At 52.1% G+C, this 17,880-nt stretch overlaps 1 protein-coding gene across 2 annotated transcripts in view; it reads left to right on the top strand.

Annotated features, from left to right (window-relative positions):
* The window catches only part of NINJ2 (ninjurin 2), a 78,954-nt gene extending 61,233 nt beyond the window's left edge, over positions 1-17,721 (top strand). For both annotated transcript variants that reach the window (XM_080811350.1, XM_080811349.1), the window contains exons 2-4: positions 15,887-16,118; positions 16,607-16,792; positions 17,327-17,721. In XM_080811350.1, coding sequence (XP_080667476.1) covers positions 15,887-16,118; positions 16,607-16,773 — 399 coding nt within the window. In that variant the 3' untranslated portion in view covers positions 16,774-16,792; positions 17,327-17,721. The remainder of the gene's footprint in view (positions 1-15,886; positions 16,119-16,606; positions 16,793-17,326) is intronic.
* Positions 17,722-17,880: the final 159 nt, after the last annotated feature.

The raw sequence follows: 17,880 nt of genomic DNA, 5'->3' as shown, positions 1-17,880 counted from the left end.
TGTGCACACACATACACGTGCGCACACACGGGCATGCGTGCGTTCGCACACTTTAGCCATCTGCTTCCTCAGTGACCTGTTGGTTAGCATCCTCTATTTTTCTGTTGGGTTCACTTTAAAGACCTCTGTGTATATCAGAGAAATCAGTCCTCTGTCCTATGTGTTGCAATCATTTTTCTCATTTGTCTTTGTCTTCTGACATTTATGGTGGCGGTGCAGGGAGTGGCTAGCGCACGGGGTCTGAAGGCCAACTCCAGCTTCGTCGCCAACAAACGAGCCAAATGACCATAGTCTCATTACTCAACCTCTTGCTCCATGTCTGTAAACTGAGGAATCAGAACAGCACTTAGCTCATGAGGTTGTTACAAGAATGAAATGAGTGCAGGCATATAAAGTGTTCATCCTAGTGCTTGCGTGAAATAAGCACTAAAGTCATATATACCATTTTTATTATTATTATTAGGCATTCCAATAGTTTTAATTTTATGCAGTCAAATTTATTTATCCTTTATGGTTTCTGGGTTTCCTGTCATGCTTATGAAGGCTTTTCTCCATCTAAGATTAGAAAAATATTTGGGGCACCTGGGTGGTTCAGCTGGTCAAACAGTGGACTCTTGGTTTCAGCTCAGGTCATGATCTCAGGGTTGGGAGATTGGGTCCCCCTTTGGGCTCACAATCAATGTGGAGTCTTCTTGTCCCTCTCCCTCTCCCTCTGCCCCTCTCCCCATTCTCTCTCTCTCTCTCTCAAATAAATAAATAAAATCTTTTTTAAAAAAGAAAGAAAATTATTCATCAAGGGTGCTATTGAAAGGAGTCTTTGGGAATCCATTCACAATATGAATCCCCCTCCCCCATTTTGTTCTCTCGTAAATTAATTTGGCTGTTCGCATACCAGGATTTTTTTCCCCAGGAAGATAATTTAATTTAATTTTACTTAAAATGGAGGCTAAAAGTCCAAAATCAAGGTGTCGGTGGGGCTTGCTCCCACCCAAAGGCTTTAGGGAAGACTCTTCCCTTACTTCTTGTATTGTCCAGTGGATGCTGACAATCTTTGGCTTTCTTTGGTTTGGGATGGTGTAAGTCCGATCTCTGCCTCTGTCTTTGCATGGCCATCTTACCTCTGTGCGTCTAAGTCCCTGTTCCCCACCACCACCCAGTTTTATTGAGAAATACTTGACATACCTCATTGTATAAGTTCAAGGCATATGACACGATGGCTTGATTTATATACCTTGGGAGATGACCACCACAATAGGCTCAGCTAACATCCATCCTTCCGGTGTAGTCTGTCTTGGTCTCTGTGGTGCAAGGGGGTGTTTCAGACCTACCCCATGGTCTCGAATCCTCTCGGCAGTGTCTTATTCTTGAATAATTGTTAGCTGTTCTTCTTGGGAGAGGGAGTGAAGTCGGGAACAACCTAGATCACCATCTTGGGGACGTCACAGCTCAGGATTTTTTAAAGGGGAGCCCTGTTGCATTTAGCATGTGTGCAATGACCAAGTCGGGTTGTCTTTACAGTGTCTTGGTTTGGGGAACAGACTGTGCTCGCTTTGCAATTTTATGTCCAAACGGTGGGCCTGGCAGGTCATACCACCCATCCCCCCTTCATAAACTAAACAACTTGTACTTGTCAAAAGTGCCAGCTCCGTGCCAAGTCCCCGCCCTGAAGGACTTCACAGTCCAATGAGAGAACAGAAAAGTCATCAGAGGGAAGGTGTCATCAAAGGCCTTATGTTAGAAATAACATCCCTGATGGAAGCAAGAGCTCATTGGGTCAATACCAAGGAGGGGAGCAGAGGACATTTCAAACAGTGGGGACAAGATGTTCAGTCACTACTCTACAAATCTGTGTCTGCCTCTAATGTATCGGACTCTCTTGCTACCCCCTCCACAAAGGCATAGAGAATGGGAGGATAACCTGTAGCACTGGAAAGAGGTGAGGGATGGAGAGTAGCTAGAGGCCAGATCCCAGAGCTTCAGACTCAGACTTCCCATCCCAGTTATAGCCTTAGGAAAGCGGCTTCCCTCCTCTGGGGCTCACTTAGCTCGTCCCTAATGTGCAGCCTCAACTCATGTCCTTAGGCAGCTGTGGAAATCCTGTAAGATTACACATGTGTAAACATTCTGTCCCATACAATGTAAATATTTGACACCCTCAGGGTACTTTGAGCTGCAAATTAATAACTGGAGTGGTTCCTACCGAGGGGGCTTCGCTGTGGGTTCAGCCTGTCTGCATTCCCTAGGGCTCCCACACCCGCTGCCCGCAGAGGGGACAGCTTCCAGTGGGATCCCAACTCCCTGTGCACAGTCCTCCCTGGTCTCCTGAGTCTCGATTCCTGCCTCTCCTAGTCTTGTTGTTGACCCAGGTCAGGGCTCCAACACCCTTTAACCCTGACAAAGATACCCCACAGGAAGGTCGAGCCTCCTCACCTGCTAGGTTGTTTGTAGCGGGATGGGAATCTGTGCCCCCACCCCGGGTACCTACTGTACTCCTTTGGCCTTGTTTTCCCCAGGCATTGGCACAGGCACCTCCCCGTCACTGGCGATTCTACCACCTGCTTATGAATAAGAGTTATAGGCATAGAGGTAGGTCAGAGGCACATCACCCAGCCAGACCTCAACTCCTCCCCATGCTGTGAGAGCCTAGAGAACTGCATCATTCTAGAGATCTGAAGACCACTGCAGAGCACAGCACCCCGCAATCCTAGTCCTGTGCAGAGAGCACAGAAAGGCACCTGGCCGGTAGAGGGTCCCTAATGGGAGTTAGGGAAACCTGTGTTCCAATTTCAGCACCGTCTAGTTATGGGACCTTGGACAAGTCCCTTCTTTGCTCTGGTCTTCAGTTTCTCCATTTATAAAATGAGAGGGCGGGCCATAGGGCTGTCCTGTTGGCAGAGGGACATGTGCATGGTTTGAGGTTGAATGCCTTTAGGTGGGGCTGGCACTTGCCAGTGAGAAGCATTTGCCCCCACTTTTACCGCTGAAGGCATCTGAATTTGTGTTCTTTGCTGCTCCACAATCCTGGCTCTTGGGAAAGGAGCCAACAGCCCTGGGCTTTTGGGCACCATTATTTAAGAGGCAGAACCCTGCACTGGCCGCCAAAGGGAAGAGGTAAGTACAGAACCAGATCAGGTTCGGTTACCTCACCTTTTGGAGGTCAACCTTGACCCAAGATGCAAACAGTGAAGCAGTCACTGGGTTTCCCAAGGCCTGTGGTCCTCATGGCAACAAGAAATCTTTCGTGCTTTTCTCCCACACTTACTAAGAGGCTGGCCTGGCTTCATAGGACCTGCTCAGAAGGGTCCCCACCTGGTGTAGTGCTCTGCTGTCGCCATCTTGAAATTCTCAATAATTTTGAACTTGGGATCCCATATGTTCATTCTGTACTGGGCCCTACAAATTACTGTGGGTTACATTATACCCATTTGGCAACCTTTTATCATGTGTCTATGAGCCCCTCCCATTAGGGTACTGGTTCCTAAGACAGACTCCGTGATTACCAGAGGAAGAACATTCTGAAGGATTCTTCTTATCCTTCAAGGTCCAGCTGAGATGGCATTGAAGCCCATGAGGTCTCCTCTGACCTCCCCAATGGATGCTCTCCTACTTTCCCACTTTGTCCATATCTCACATGGCACCCATCGCTCTCTACAATTGATCACAAACTCCCTGTTGGGATTAGTCATTTCCACAGTACGACCTCTGTGCTCTGACTTGCCCCCAGTGGATGGATGCTCACTTAGTAAGTGTTTGCTGACTGACTGGAGAGCAAACAGAGCTATCTAGTCAGTACAGAGTACGGGGCACTGCATACAGTGGGTGCTCAATCAATGTGCTGACTCATGCTCTGAGCAGGCCTGGTGGTTACATCCCTTGGCCAGACCCTCCCCCAAGGTGAGAAGTCCCATGGACAATCACTGACTTCCTTTCCTACATAGTGAGGCTAGAGCCCACGAGGTCCAGAGCGGGACTTCTCAGATACAGCGTCTCCTGGTGCGGAGGTGGAGGCAAATTATCCCCTACCCACCTTTGCTGTTCCAAAGTGCCTGCGGGTGTGATTATATTAAAAACCCCAGACACTTGCAAAGCACTTCAAAGTCTGCAAGCCACTTTCATAAACATTATCCTCAAACTGTCCTATAAGTCGGGACAAACACTTCAACACCAGTGATGTGGTGGTTGTTTTAACATTTTTTTCTTTTATTACTCATTGTTCATTCTCTTTTATTGTTCGCTGAGGCTCATTGAGGAAAAAGTTTAAAATACAGAGAAAGCAAAAAGGGAGAGAATACTAGAGAGTACACTGTTCCCATTTAGTCCATAGCTTCTCAGATTCACCTAAAAATCTGATAATGCTAGCACTGTTTTGTGATCATGTGATGCCCGTTTTTCACAGGTGGCTAACGGAGGTCCCGGGTCCCATAGTGAGGGAGGGGCAGTGCTGAAGCCTGACTCCAGGGGTTATCAGAGGCCACTATCCTTATCCTGGAATCCAGCTTCTCTCCAATCCCAAAGGGGCCAGAGAGACTGATTGCCCCTCTATCTGATGGCCATAGGAAAGGAACCCCAGCAACAAAGTGATTGCTCTATTGGGCTGAGGGGAAAAGACACCATAAGTGTCCCGGTGCCCCACCATCCACCAGGGGTGAGGCTGGGCGGGGCCTAGGCGGCAGAACTGGACTTTGTCTTGCAGTAAACAGCCCCAGGGATGACCGGGGTCGGCTCTCCGGCAGGGGGCCCAGAGGAAGCAGGTGCCGGGTGGCAGGATCAAGCCCGTATACGACTGACCCCAGAGAGCAACTAGATATCTGTTTGGTAGCCTTGAACAGCCTGTGCCCTTTGTATTTTTAGAAAGGGACTGAGGGCACAGCAGTGACCCAGCGGCTGCCTCATTGCCCTGGGGCATTGCCCCAGGCTCTGAAAGGGCCCTTCCAGGATGGGTCCCGGCCAGCAGCTCAGGGCAGGGCTACCCGGCCAGCCTGTCTTTCCTCCTGCCATCCCTCCCTTCCTCCTTCCTTTCTTCTTCCTCCTTGCCCCAGCACACACTACTGCTGTGTCAGGCACCAGAGGAAAAAGTTTCCTCAGCGATCTGGCCTTCCAAAGCTAAGCAGAAGCTCACAGAGCAACACAGTGTTTAAGAGTTAGAGCTCTGGCCTCAGACGGACCTGGGTTCAAATTTGGGCTCCACTCTCTCTAGCTGTGTGACTCCATGTGACTTAATCCCTCCGAGCCCGTGCTTCTCCCATAAGGCTTCTATGAGAAGGGAGAAGATGCTTAGAAACACTCAAAAGAGTGACTGGAACACGGTGAGTTATGAACAGATGCAGCTCTTAGGAGGGAGGCCATAAATCTGCAAAACTTCTGGGATTTGGGCTGTTTAATCTGTCAGCACCCACAGTGGACCTACTTCTAGAGAATGCCTGAGGGCAGGGTGAGAACTGGCCTGGACCCACTGGATGTTTTTGCTAAGGGTTTGGCAGAGTTTGGCAGAAGTTTGTTCCTTCCATGTCTATAGACCGGACCAGGAGCTAGGTCATCACAATGAGGGAGGAGGTGGGGATCCTCTCGTTCTCCAAAGGAGGAAGCTGGAGAAATGGGGAGGTGGCACAACTGGCCCCAGGCCACGGAGAGAAGAAATGTCAGCCAGGCTCCATTCTGCTCCAAGCTCAAAGCCAACCATGTGCTCAACCTCCACTTCCCCAGCCCCTGGCCCCTGGTGTTCGAACTGTCGCTCAGAGTGCGGGAGCTGGGAATGGTGAGAATGTGTGATGTTGGCTCCTCCCTTCTACATTCAGATCTTGAGGATGGAAGGGAGAGCAGGTATGAGAAGTCAGGCAGGGTCTGTTGCACCTGCAGAGCCTGAGCGGCAGAGCGGGGCTTCCTGGGGGCTCAGGCTGCAGGTCTCCCAGAAGGCTGGGAGACCTCTTTGGACTGGCTGAAGCCATCAGGCTGTAGTGACGCAGGGCTGGCAGACCCCTGATGGTGGATTCCACCCTGGCTGGGGTCCCTAGGGCTCTGCTCTGGGGACTCCTGTCTATATGCTGATCCCATCTGCCTCTGGGGCTGTAGGGAGTGTAACAGCATCGTTCCTTGTGAGCAGCTGGTCTCATCTATGCCAGGACCCAGACACTGCAACCACAGGGACAGCAGACACACACACACACACACACACACACACACACACACACACACACACACACACGGGTGTACGCTAAAGTTGTAGGGAGGACAGAGAGGGGTCAGGAATCAACATGCCCATATAAGGGGCTCCAAAGAAGAGAGAGACCCGTGGAGCACAATTTGCCATGCTTCTGCCTCTCAAGCCCCATTGAATGAAGACAGGGGTGACAAGAGCATCATTTGTTCATTTGGCACGCGGGGCTAGGTGCCAGGCTCGGGATACAGCTGGGAACAAGACAGATTGAGTCCTCGTTCCCATGACGTTGATCTGCTGGGGTGGGGTTGAAAAGGTCTTTTTATCTCCTGGCTTCCCTGCCACCGCGCCCCCCACCCCACACCGCCTTTATACACTTTACTCTCTGCTAAGCCCTATCATTTTAAGGATTAGGAGAACAGGGATACAGGGAAGACAGGGATTTCTCCTGTGTCCTAGATGCCTGGCACGTGATAGGGGCTGAAAACATGTTTGTTGAACTGAACTGAGTAGGAATCTTGGCAGGCTCTCCCGGCAGGCCTGGGTGGGGTGGGAAAGGCACCACCTTCCCTTTTCCCACCTCGGTGTCAGATAGGATCTGCTTCATGAGGTCTCCTCACCTGGACTGTCGCCAGATTGTAGGCACAGCTTTTACTGCTTCTGACTCTAATCCCCTGAAAGCCCAAGGAAATCATCCTCACCTTTGGGAAGTTCATCATCTAGTGGGGACAGGGGCGCCTGGGTGGCTCTGTCGATTCAGCGTCTGCCTTCGGCTCAGGTCATGATCCCGGGGTCCTGGGATCGAGCCCCAAGTCAGGCTCCCTGCTCAGTGGGAAGGCTGCTTCTCCCTTCTACCTCTGCCCCTCTCCCTGTTTGTGCTCTCTCTCTCTCTCTCAAAAAATAAATAAAATCTTTTTTTAAAATGTGTAATCTAGTGAGGACCTTAAAAACGCACACACAGGGACACGGGCTCAGTTGCTTGGGCGGCTGCCTTCGGCTCAGGTCATGATCCCAGTGTCCTGGGATCGAGTCCCACATCGGGCTCCTTGCTCGGCGGGGAGCCTGCTTCACCCTCTGCCTCTGCTTGCCACTCTGTCTGCCTGTGCGCTCTCTCTCTCTCTGACAAATAAATAAATAAAATCTTAAAAAAAAAAAACAACCGCACATACACCATCATGTGGAACGTTGATATTTTGCTTTAGGATTCATGGTTCTGAAAGCCATTTTTCACTTACCTGTGTTTAGGCTTCCCAACCAGATATAGGACCCACCACAAAATCCAAGGTTCTACAAGACCAGGAAAGGCTCGATAAATGTTACTGAGTGAAGACATAAAGGGAACTTAAGGGTAAACGTATCAGACTCTTATAAACGGGCTCAGGAGGAACAGCGACTGGGCAGCAGTGAAGTATGTCTACATACTTCAGTGTCACTCTTGAGAGGTTTATAGGGCCAATACTGCCAGAGATTGCTGTCTCGGGTAAGCACCTAGACTCCAGAGCCTGCCTGGGTTCAAATCCCAGCTCTAAAACTTAATGGCTCGGTGAGCCCAGGGAAAGTCACTGAATCGTTCCGAGTCTCGATTTTTTCCTCTGTAAAATAGGTACTGTTAAAAGAATTCAGTGGCAGGGGTGCCTGGATGGCTCAGTCAGTTAGGCGTCTGCCTTCGGCTCAGACATGGTCTCAGGGTCGTGGGATCGAGTCCCGCATCCAGCTCCCTACTTGGCGGGGAGTCTGCTTCTCCCTCTGCCCCTCCACCTGCTTGTGTGCTCTCTCTCTGTCTCTCTCTCAAATAAATCAAAATAAAATCTTAAAAAAAAAAAAAAAAAAGAATTCAGTGACAGAATCAGTACCGAAGAGTCCCGCACCGAGCTTAGAAGACAGTAAAAACATCGGCAGCACGGTGTAGACCAGTGACCATCCAGCCTGAGCTCGAGGGGGGAAATCCCTTGAAAATACAGATTGCTGGGTTCCGCCCCCGAGTTTCTGATTCAGTCGGTCTGGACTGGACCCCAAGAATTTGCATTTGTCATAAGTTCCCAGGCACTGCTGCTGCTGCTTCCCCAGGGACCACCCTGAAAGAACCACCCGTACAGAAGAGAGAATATCGCTTTAGGATTTTGACCATAGGACCATCCCGTACGTAGTATCTGTTGACTCACCTCAGTGGCAGTCTCAGTGACTTCACCTGTAAAACGGGACTATTCCCACCCATGTCATGGGGGTCATGTCTGGCCCACAGCATTATCGTTATTATTGTTTACATTTCAGCTCGATTTGTTGGCCCTTGAAAGATGAAGAGGCTTACAGGGAGTGCAGAGGGGCGGGGTAAGCCTGGGGAATGCTGCGGAGAGCCCCAAAGTCAAAGTAGGGCCTAGAGCAAATATCTGGAAGCCCCAGAGCGAGGTGCTAATTCAGGAAGTACTCTCGTTGGGGGTATTGGGAGAGAGCAGAAGAATTCTTTGGAAATTTCTATGTGGCAAAGCCATGATTAACTTTGGACCCTAACTGAGATGACAGTGTTTCCTGAAAGCCTCTGACAAGGTGACTTCTTACTAAGAAAGAGCAAACAGGACCCATGGGGTTCCTATCACAACCTCTGTGCCTTCCTGTCCCTCCCCGCACAGTCTCTTCCTTTTATATATAGCCCCCTTTTGTTAGAAAGCAACCCTGTCACCTCCTGAACTCATAGAGGGATCAAAAAGCACTTGGGCTCCTGGCCCCTGGCAGGTGGAGCTAGCCTGGGACTCCTTGAGCTATTTCCTGGAGGGGGGCCCCTGTGGTCAACAGTGGTACTGCAGAGCCAGGGGCGAGGGGGGGGGTGCTCTGCCCACGTGGACAGTGTTTGGGCTCTAAAGCCCGGGTTTGCAGCCTGGGCCAAGGGCTGGAGCTTCTCAGCAAGCCTGCGCCCAAGGCTTGGAGGAGATTTCTGGGTCAGTTGGGTATTATTATTATTATTACCGGAATAGCACGCAAAAGACACCCCACCCGAGGTAGTTTAAGAGACTGTTGATTTTTAAGAGTGAGAGCCACTGCTCTTGGCACAGGACGCCCGTGGTCAGAGCACTTGCCCCAGACCAAGGCCTCAGGGGTCTGGGCTTTAGCAGTTTTGGCCTGAATATCAGTGGCAGCTTCCAATCTGAGTCATTCACTCCCTGAGGCCAGATACCAGCCTGGGGGAAAGGGCTATCCCTGGATTGGGGGCTTTTCTTTTAAAGGCAGATTCACTGTGCAAACACTTACTCCTCTGCCCTCCCTGCCCAGAAGTCACTGTGCATGAAATCCCACCCTCAAAAAGCCTTTCTTTTTTACCTTTTAGGAAAAAAAAAAACAAACTCTTTCAAATAAAAATTCAATGTTATCATCCTTTATTGTGCATTGAATGCAGGCAAGTCACGGAGTTAGGCCCTGGGGAGACCCAGGTATACCTAAGATGAAATCCCTACAGTAAAGTAGGTGGCCAGAGGAGCCATCTAGAAAGGTCTAAACAAAGCCTAGGCCAGTACGGAGCAGGCCAGCCTTTGTCCAGGGTCTGGGTAGAGCGTGCCCAGGGACAGGTTCTAGAAGGGAGGGGAGGCTTGGGTGGAGAGGGCATGGGAAAGAAAGGCCTTACGTCCCAGAGCTGAGCAGGAGCAGGCCGGGAAGGGTGGGGTGTGTTCAGGGAACAGTGAGTAATCTGGTGTGGCCCAGGGCTGCTGAACATCACTGTGCCTGGCACCGGCAGGCCAGCCAAGTGATCGGTCATAAGTAAGGGTTAGCTCTCTGTCCCCTCCTGGGGGTGGGAGGAGGAGCAGGCCACCAGGCTAGAGAGAGCCGTAGATGGAGGCCAGCGGCGAGGGCCTGCCCCACTGAGTCCCAGCAGAGACCCCAAAGACCCAGTGGGGGTGGACTTGTCTGAGAATTCCCCTCCCAGATGGATGGGCCTGGGGCAGCTGGAAGGTGAGGCTTGCTGAGGTGACAGAGTGACAGAGGTTGCCAAGTGGGCAGAGAGAGGCATTTCAAAGACCTTAGGGGTGGCTGGGAAGAAGACTGATGCCTTCCTTCGAAATTTGGGCTGGGACAAGCCTTGAGTCACAACATATTATTGAAAACGCCTCTAGGCCCACAGGTGCAAGTGTAATCCTGAGTGGGAGAGATTTCTCTCCCATCTCCTATTTGACTACGAGTTTCAAAGCCCACTCACCCACTTTATCTCACTGATGTGAAAATTGTTAAAAAGACAGCAGCTTTGTGCTAAACAGGGCAGACATTACTCCCATTCCACAGAGGGAGAAGCTTCCCCTTTGTTTTAACCATTGGCCTTGTTAGGGTGAACATTCGTTTTTGTCTTAAATTTATTATTATTTGTTCGATAGTTCATGCAAATGGTTCAGAATTAAAAAGGCATGGGTGCAAATCTCTCTCTCTCAACCCTACCTTACCCCCTGCCTGGGTCACCTCTTGCCAGTTTGAACCCAAGCCTTTTGACTTCTGCCGCACTGGGCAAAGGCTCAGGGACACTGTAGGTTCAAGAAAGCTGAAAGGCAAGTCTCACTTGCTAAGGGTGTGTATCCTTATGGACAAGTTGTCTTTTTTCCTCTTCATACACATCTTTTATCTTTCCATCCTAAACTCCTTGGAGTTAGGGAATATGCCTTCAACTTCTGGGAGGTGCTGGAGGAAGGATTCACAGTATAGGATCTGGCACATAGAAAACGGGGACACAAACTGTGCTGTGTGACCTTGTGCAAGTTACTTGGGCTCTCTGAGCCTCCAGTTTTCAACTACACCGATCATGCCCTCCCCAGCTTCCCGGGGTTCTCGTGAGGACTCAGTAAGATGACTCATGTCCCATGTTCAACCTTCTCCCAGGCGCGAGGTAAGCCCTCTGTCAGTGGGAACAACTAGGGTCCCCCGGGGAACTGAGTTTGTGCACAGTTAAGAAGGACACGAGGCACCCTCTCAAACTTAATTCTGACAGAGGATTAGGGATCTTGGGCATCTAATTTAAAGCAAACTGGCGTAGTAGGCCACCCAAGCCAAATGTTTAAGCAGATCATTCTTCCTGGGCCGGCATCCGCTCTTTCCCAAACCAGCCTTCTGGCTCATTCCCATCTGCTTTTCAGGAGAGGCCTGGCCTTTCTGGACGGTCAGTCCTTTTGAAACCAACAGAAGGGCCAACGGGCAAGGGCTCCTCTGGGCCTCTTTTGTCTGTAGCGTTGAGTATGAGCGGATACACAAGGAGATGAGACATGCATACGGCTTTTCTCAGGGCTGACACTAATGACTCACTGGCCGGTCACCAGTGCCCTTGAGCTGCCTGGGGCAAAGTGACTCATTGGCTGCCTCTGGGCCTTGCTCCACAGCTGCCTGACCTCTGCCTCTCTCTCGGGGGAATGGCCTCAACCCCTGAGACTCTCAGACTGGGGGCTTCCCCACTCCCACATCACTCTGGGTTCAGAGGGACCCAAGAAATTGCGTATTCTAACCCTCCTCATCTCACAGATGGAAAAAAGCCGCCCCATGGCGGCGATTGGCTCGCTCGTACCTCCAGCTTGTAGTAGCACCAGGATTTGAACCCGGGGCCAGGGTGCCCTCTGCGATACTCTCCTGGCTGCCACAAGGCCCTACCTCCCGGCCTGCTCCTTCCCTGCAGGGCACTCCCTGCCTGCCTCAGGCTCCAGGTCCCAAACATTCCATGGCTTTGTGGTAGGACAGTTACTTACCCCTTTGAAATCTTGTTTCTATGAAAGGACAGAATGATCTCTTGGAGCCCGTGGTCCCCACTGACCATAACGTCAATGAACAATGTAAAAGTTTGTTTACTTCTCTGTTAAAACAGGCCTTCCTTTCCTATCCAACTCAAGTTTTGTAAAGAAACAAAAAGATAGGTCAACAAGGATGAAGGGACCCATAATTGTCTGGCAGAACAATGGAGAGGTCGGTGACTTCCAGGGCTGGAATCCACACCAGCCTCAGGAGCTGGACCTGGCAAGACAAGCAGGATAGTCCGAGTGGAAACAAGAGGGGAGGACAAGCAAGACAGAGGAAGTGATTGTGCTGGGACAGGCCCAGGAAGGGGGCAAACTGGGAAAACTATGGAGTGGATCTGGGCTGTCCCCCAAGCCCCCCTGCTCCATCCCACCTGGGTCAGCAAATCCATGTCCTCTCGGTGCCCAGACCCCCGTGGTGCTCCAGCATGGGACTCTGGATCTAACCCCATCTGTCCCCACACCCACCCCTGTTCCAACTTCCTACCAACCCCCATTCTCCTGGGTTCAGGTGTCATTGACTGGCCTGATTCTGATGGGTTGCCTTTTCCACAGTATCTGCATTTTAAGCAGGGACTTTGTAATCTCTGGTTCGGTCTGCTGCTGTCCTCGGGTTGAGTGGGGTGGGCTGGAATAAGACAGAAGATACTGAGAGGGTTACTGAAAGTCACTGACATTTTTCAGACCAAAGGAAAACATGAGAAAAGCTTGGAGTTCTCTTTTCTTTGGGAAGAAACAAAGATGGAATGAGTTCTGTCTCCCCATAGCCTCCCAGCTCCAGAGATGGGATTTTCCTCTTCTGTCATAGATGCGGAAACTGAGGCCCAAAGTGCCAAGCCTCGAGGCAGAACTGGGCCCCAAGGCCGAGAGCCCTAACCCCCAGGCCCTGGCCCTGCTCTGAGGAGCCAGAGGAAAGGGGCCAGGAGCTCCGGGGCAGCCGGGCCTTGCAGGTTGCAGCAGGGGGCCAGCGGGGAGGGGGGTAGGGCTAGGGCCAGAGGACGGAGGAGGCAAGAGCCAGGGATTCCCAAGTCCCAAGAAATATAAATGACTCACGCTGGATGGCTCTGCAGGCCGGCCCAGCCCACATTCCCGGGTCTTTGTTCCCAGCCAGCCTGGGCCCGGCCTTAAAGGGCCAGCTCCTCGGGCAGCGGCCAGGCCGCCCTGCATCACCCCCACCCTCCTCTTTAACCCTGACCCTTCGCGGGGTTGCTCCTGGACTCCGGGCTGTGGGAAAAAAGGGTGGCGTCCCGCAGGATTCGGGGGTTCATCCAGTTGAATCCTCAAACTGTAAGGGAGGGCCGTCAGGTCATTTCATCCATTCCTCTGCCTCCGCACCTGAACCAGCCAAGAAGGATTAAGAAAAACCTTGTCCTGCTTTTTAAAGATGTTACCTTGAGGGGACCCTTTTCAAAGCAACTTTTCCAGAGTCTCAAAGCTACTCCCCTCTCACACCATCCCTCAGGCTGCAGCTTGGGCTAGAGGTCCCTCTGGGGGGCGGGGGTGGGGAGTGGGGGGAGGGATAATCTGTGCTCCTCCCACCCCACCCCACCCCATCCCATCCCATCCCACCCGGGCCCTGTCAGTATTGGTCTTTCCTTGAGCTCTCATTTGACACACGTGTTTAGTGGCTTTGGGGTTGGCCCATCCAGACTTGTGAACCCGGCTCCCCCCGTACTGGGCCTCCGAGGGCTCCAGGCTCCGGGCGGGTCCCGCGCTGCCTGCGGATTCCTCAGGGGAGAAACACCGTCCCGGTGCCGGCGCGGCCGGGGTGCCTCCAGGAACTTCTCTGGACCTCGTACGCCACCATGTGGAGCCTTCTGGGGCTTCCGGGGGCACCCTGCAGACGTGCCCACGCCACCCGAACAGACACTGGAAAAGCATCCTTAGGTAGAAAGTAGCCCGGAATTAGCACACCTCAAAAGAAAAGCAGGCCCTACGTTAGGGGGGAAAGATAGGCCTGCACCCTCTTCTGCTCACTGTGACTCATACATCCTCTGTGAAATGGCTTTCTTAGAGCCATTTAACCACAGAAGCCTCGCAGCTCTGTGAAGACTTAGAGATAGCAGTATTTTTTGTTAAAGCTTGGGGAGATCTTTGTGTCCCCAAGTAAACCACTCCTTCTATCCCCCAACCCCCTCACCCACTTTTTGGGCAAAGCTCAGGACACAGCACTAGAGCGAGTTGGGTTTAAGCTTTTGTCCACTGCGTTCATAGGCAATTTTAAAAGAAGGGGGTCTCCTTTGAGGCTTTCGCAGTAATTTCGAAGTTTCTCAGATCTCAAACTGAGAGCCAGCTGCGGAGGGAGCAGAAAGTGCAAAGCTTGTGGCTACCGGGCACCCTGGAGGGTGGGATAAGGAGAGGAGGAGTAGACATGGCCCACAGGAAAATCCATGGGCTGGGAAGGCCGCTCACAGTTGTTCCCCAGTCAGAAGCACTTTGAACAGTGGAGAGGCCTGGGACTGCTCCACAGACTCTGTCACTTAGTAAGTGTCTTTTGACACTTGAACAGACCTGTACCAAATGGGCCAGAGCCACAGGCTGTAGCTTTGAGGCCTGGTCTTGGCATCCCTGGTCCTAACCAACCAGGCCAGCTGGCTCCAGACAAGTCCAGCATCCAGAAGGAGCTTCCAGAACACTCTGAGACCTGCCCCATCCACCCAACTACCCATCCATCCACCCCCCCAACACACACACTCAATAGATCACCTCTGATGTCATCTTCGGGTCAGTTTCCCTACCTCCAGGCTGTGACATCTTCCAAACCCCCCCTTTCCTCTCCTCTCTCACTTGCTCTGGTTCAGTTCCTTGTCACCAGGACCCCAAATCAGACCATAATCTTTCAGTGGGTCTCCCTGCTTCCGGGCCCTCCCAGGCCAATCCACCCTGGGTACCACTCCTAAATTAATCTCCCTAAAACGTACCCAAGTGTTCTCAAGCAACCACAGATTGCCTGCAGTAACCCGTCTGAATTTCTGGGCCCAACCCTGAGGCTCAATCCATATGTTCTGCCTTTTTTTACTCCATCTTTCACAGTGGGCGACATCTTGAGAACATGAGCTTTGTTTTATTTTTCAAAGTCACATCAAGGGTAAATTATGTGTCAATAAATCCTAGCAAAAAAATTAAAAATAAAAAACAAAAACCAAATTAAGTGAGGCTCTTTTCACTAGTACGCATTGCCATGCGTGTCCGTACACACCACTAGACATGCATTCTGACGAGCACAGCTGTGGCCTCAGCCCCCTTGGCCACAGAGTTGAGTGGGACCCAAATACAGCTCATGACCCATTTGCTAAGCCGTGCACCCTCCCTGGGGGCCACAGCATTTTGTGAGAAGAGGTGCCTTTCCCATTCCACGCAAGCCTCAGAGCTCCTCCAATCGTTTTCGAGATGCCTTCCTCTCGGAGGGAAAGAGAGGGGCCTGAGTGCCCGGCTCGGACAAAATAGACAATGAAATGAGGGTGCGACGTCTCAGAAGCAGCTGAGAACTCCCCACCGCCCCTCACCCTTCCTCAGATAGAAGTGGGGAGACCCTTGGGAACCATAAATGACAACATACCATCATTTCAACGTTCAAAGGTCCTTAAGGGCTTTCTTTCTTTTTTTTTTTTTTTTTTAAGATTTTATTTATTTGACAGAGAGAGAGAGATCACAAGTAGGCAGAGAGGCAGGCAGAGAAAGAGGGAGAAGCAGGCTCCCTGCTGAGCAGAGAGCCCGATGCGGGGCTTGATCCCAGGACCCTGAGACCATGACCTGAGCCGAAGGCAGAGGCTTAACCCACTGAGCCACCCAGGCGCCCCACCTTAAGGGCTTTCTAGTCCATCTCCTCACTCTTTCAGGCCGCAGAACTGAGCAGGGTATTACTTGTCCTCAGTTTCCCACCCAGTTAAGAGAAAGCTTGAGAACCTCTCCTCTCTTTCCAATCTCTCAGCTGCTTCCCTGCGGGAGACTCCTGGGTCAGCCTGTGCTTTCTCTGTTACAGCCTGGGAACCCCAACCCCCGGAGGAGCCAGCCCATCAACCTGAACCACTATGCCACCAAGAAGAGCATGGCAGAGAGCATGCTGGACGTGGCCCTCTTCATGTCCAATGCCACACGGCTGAAAGCGGTGCTGGAGCAGGGACCGGCCTCCCATTACTACACCGCCCTCGTCACCCTCATCAGCGTCTCTCTGCTCCTGCAGGTGGTCATCGGAATCCTCCTCGTGGTCATTGGTGAGGATCCCAGGCCTGGAGGGGGCCTCGGGGCCCCCTGGTCGGAAGAAAATCCCCGACTGCCTCCCTGAGGCCCCCCCTACTCTGGCATGCCAACATCTCAACCATTGGCTAAGCTGGTGGTAGCCCTCCACAGCTACAAACGCCCAGCTAACAACTCCTACACAGTGAGAGCAGGTCCTGTCCTGCCTCCTGGTCTCCCACATAGTGGTCCCTCCACGATACCTGCCAAACGAATTCTTCACTTACTTGTGGCAGAGGTCCTTATGGCCCTTAGTGTGAGCATGCATCCCACTCGTAAGACCTGGTGGAAGTTTCCAAATCCCAGTGAGGGGGAAGGAGGCACAGCCCAATGCCTACCACCTCCCTTGCTTTCTGCCACATGGATCTCCACGGTGCCAGACTTTCTCTGGCCTCTAGTGGATGCTGCAGGGGAGGTTTCGGGCTGTGAACCCACACTGACCCTTAGCTCTCCACTTGGTCCGCAGCACGGCTGAACCTCAATGAGGTAGGAAATCAGGGCCAGCTTAACCAGCTCAACAACACGGCCACCAGCCTGGTCGCCATCACGGTCGTCATCAATGTCTTCATTACAGCCTTCGGGGTGCACAAGACGGGCTCCCTGGCTGCCAGGACCTCAAGGAATCCTCTCTGAACACAGCCTTGGGACCCAGGTGAGGGAGGAGGGGAGGCCCCCCCGGGTCCAAGGGCTCCAAGTGACCCTTCTCCCAGCTCTGGGGATTTGGGGTAAGAGCGAGATCTTTGCAAGCAACAGGGAAAAGATAGATCTGAGGCAAGGAGGGGGTCTGAGAGAAGCACGTGGATTAGGGCCTAGAAAGGCCCCTCCTGCTGCTAACAGGGGACTCTTCCTCAGCGGTCAAGCTGGGGTTTTTCTAGAGCCTGGGATGGGTGGGAGGCCGTGTGGTTAGTGTTTGGCTCTGCCCCTCTGGCAAGAGGAAAGATGCCGTATGGGATCCCTCTCTGGCACTGCCCAGCAGTCCCTGTTGCTCAAACTGGGGTCCATGGACCAGCAGCAACACCCGCTGGAAGGTTGCAGGACACATGGGATCTCCAGCCCCACTTCAGATCTCCTGAATGGGCGCCTGTGTTTGGAAAAGTTTGCTAGGGGAATTGTGTGCACAGTAAAGTCTGAGGACCCCTGGTCTGGCCTGCCCTCCTCACCGTCTCGTCTCTGCTTCCCCCTACAGGTCCTAGGTCTGGAACAGCTTCGGCCTCTCTCCTACCCGCTCTGCTAGGCTGAGGGGCCCTTTCCACAGCCCCTGGGAGAGCTTGAGAAGGGCAGTGGAGATGCCCTTGCTCCCCACCCAGTGCATCTGAATGAAGATGTGCTATTTCACTGGTCTGAGTGAATCCCATCTTAGGCTAGAGTCCTGAGCTCAGAATGGGGTACTGCCGACCTTTCTTTCTGGTAGTATCTCCTGCACCTGAGGCTTATCTACCTAAGGCCAAGCCTGCCCAGCTTCAGGACTTCTCACTCCACCTCATTCCTTTCCTCCATCCTATCCATTCACTCTGCTCCAGGCCCGGTTCTCCCTTTTTGTAAAATGGAATGATCTCTATCTATAAAGTTTTCTGCAAATGCACTGAGTCAATCTTTATGCCTCCGGGCTGGTCTCTGGATGCCCTCTCCAGCTGTGTTCTGGAAAGAGCTTGACTCCCTCTCCTCTGGGTCCTGCTCTGAGTCAGGTTTTCTGGCCCCACATACCTTGGGCTAATTACCATCTGCTACATCAATGGCAGA

The sequence above is a fragment of the Martes martes genome (genome assembly GCF_963455335.1).
Source record: "Martes martes genome assembly, chromosome: 8".
In the NCBI taxonomy this organism is placed as follows: domain Eukaryota; kingdom Metazoa; phylum Chordata; class Mammalia; order Carnivora; family Mustelidae; genus Martes; species Martes martes.
Note: the sequence above shows the minus strand (reverse complement) of the source record. Positions and strands in the feature narration are given on the sequence as shown.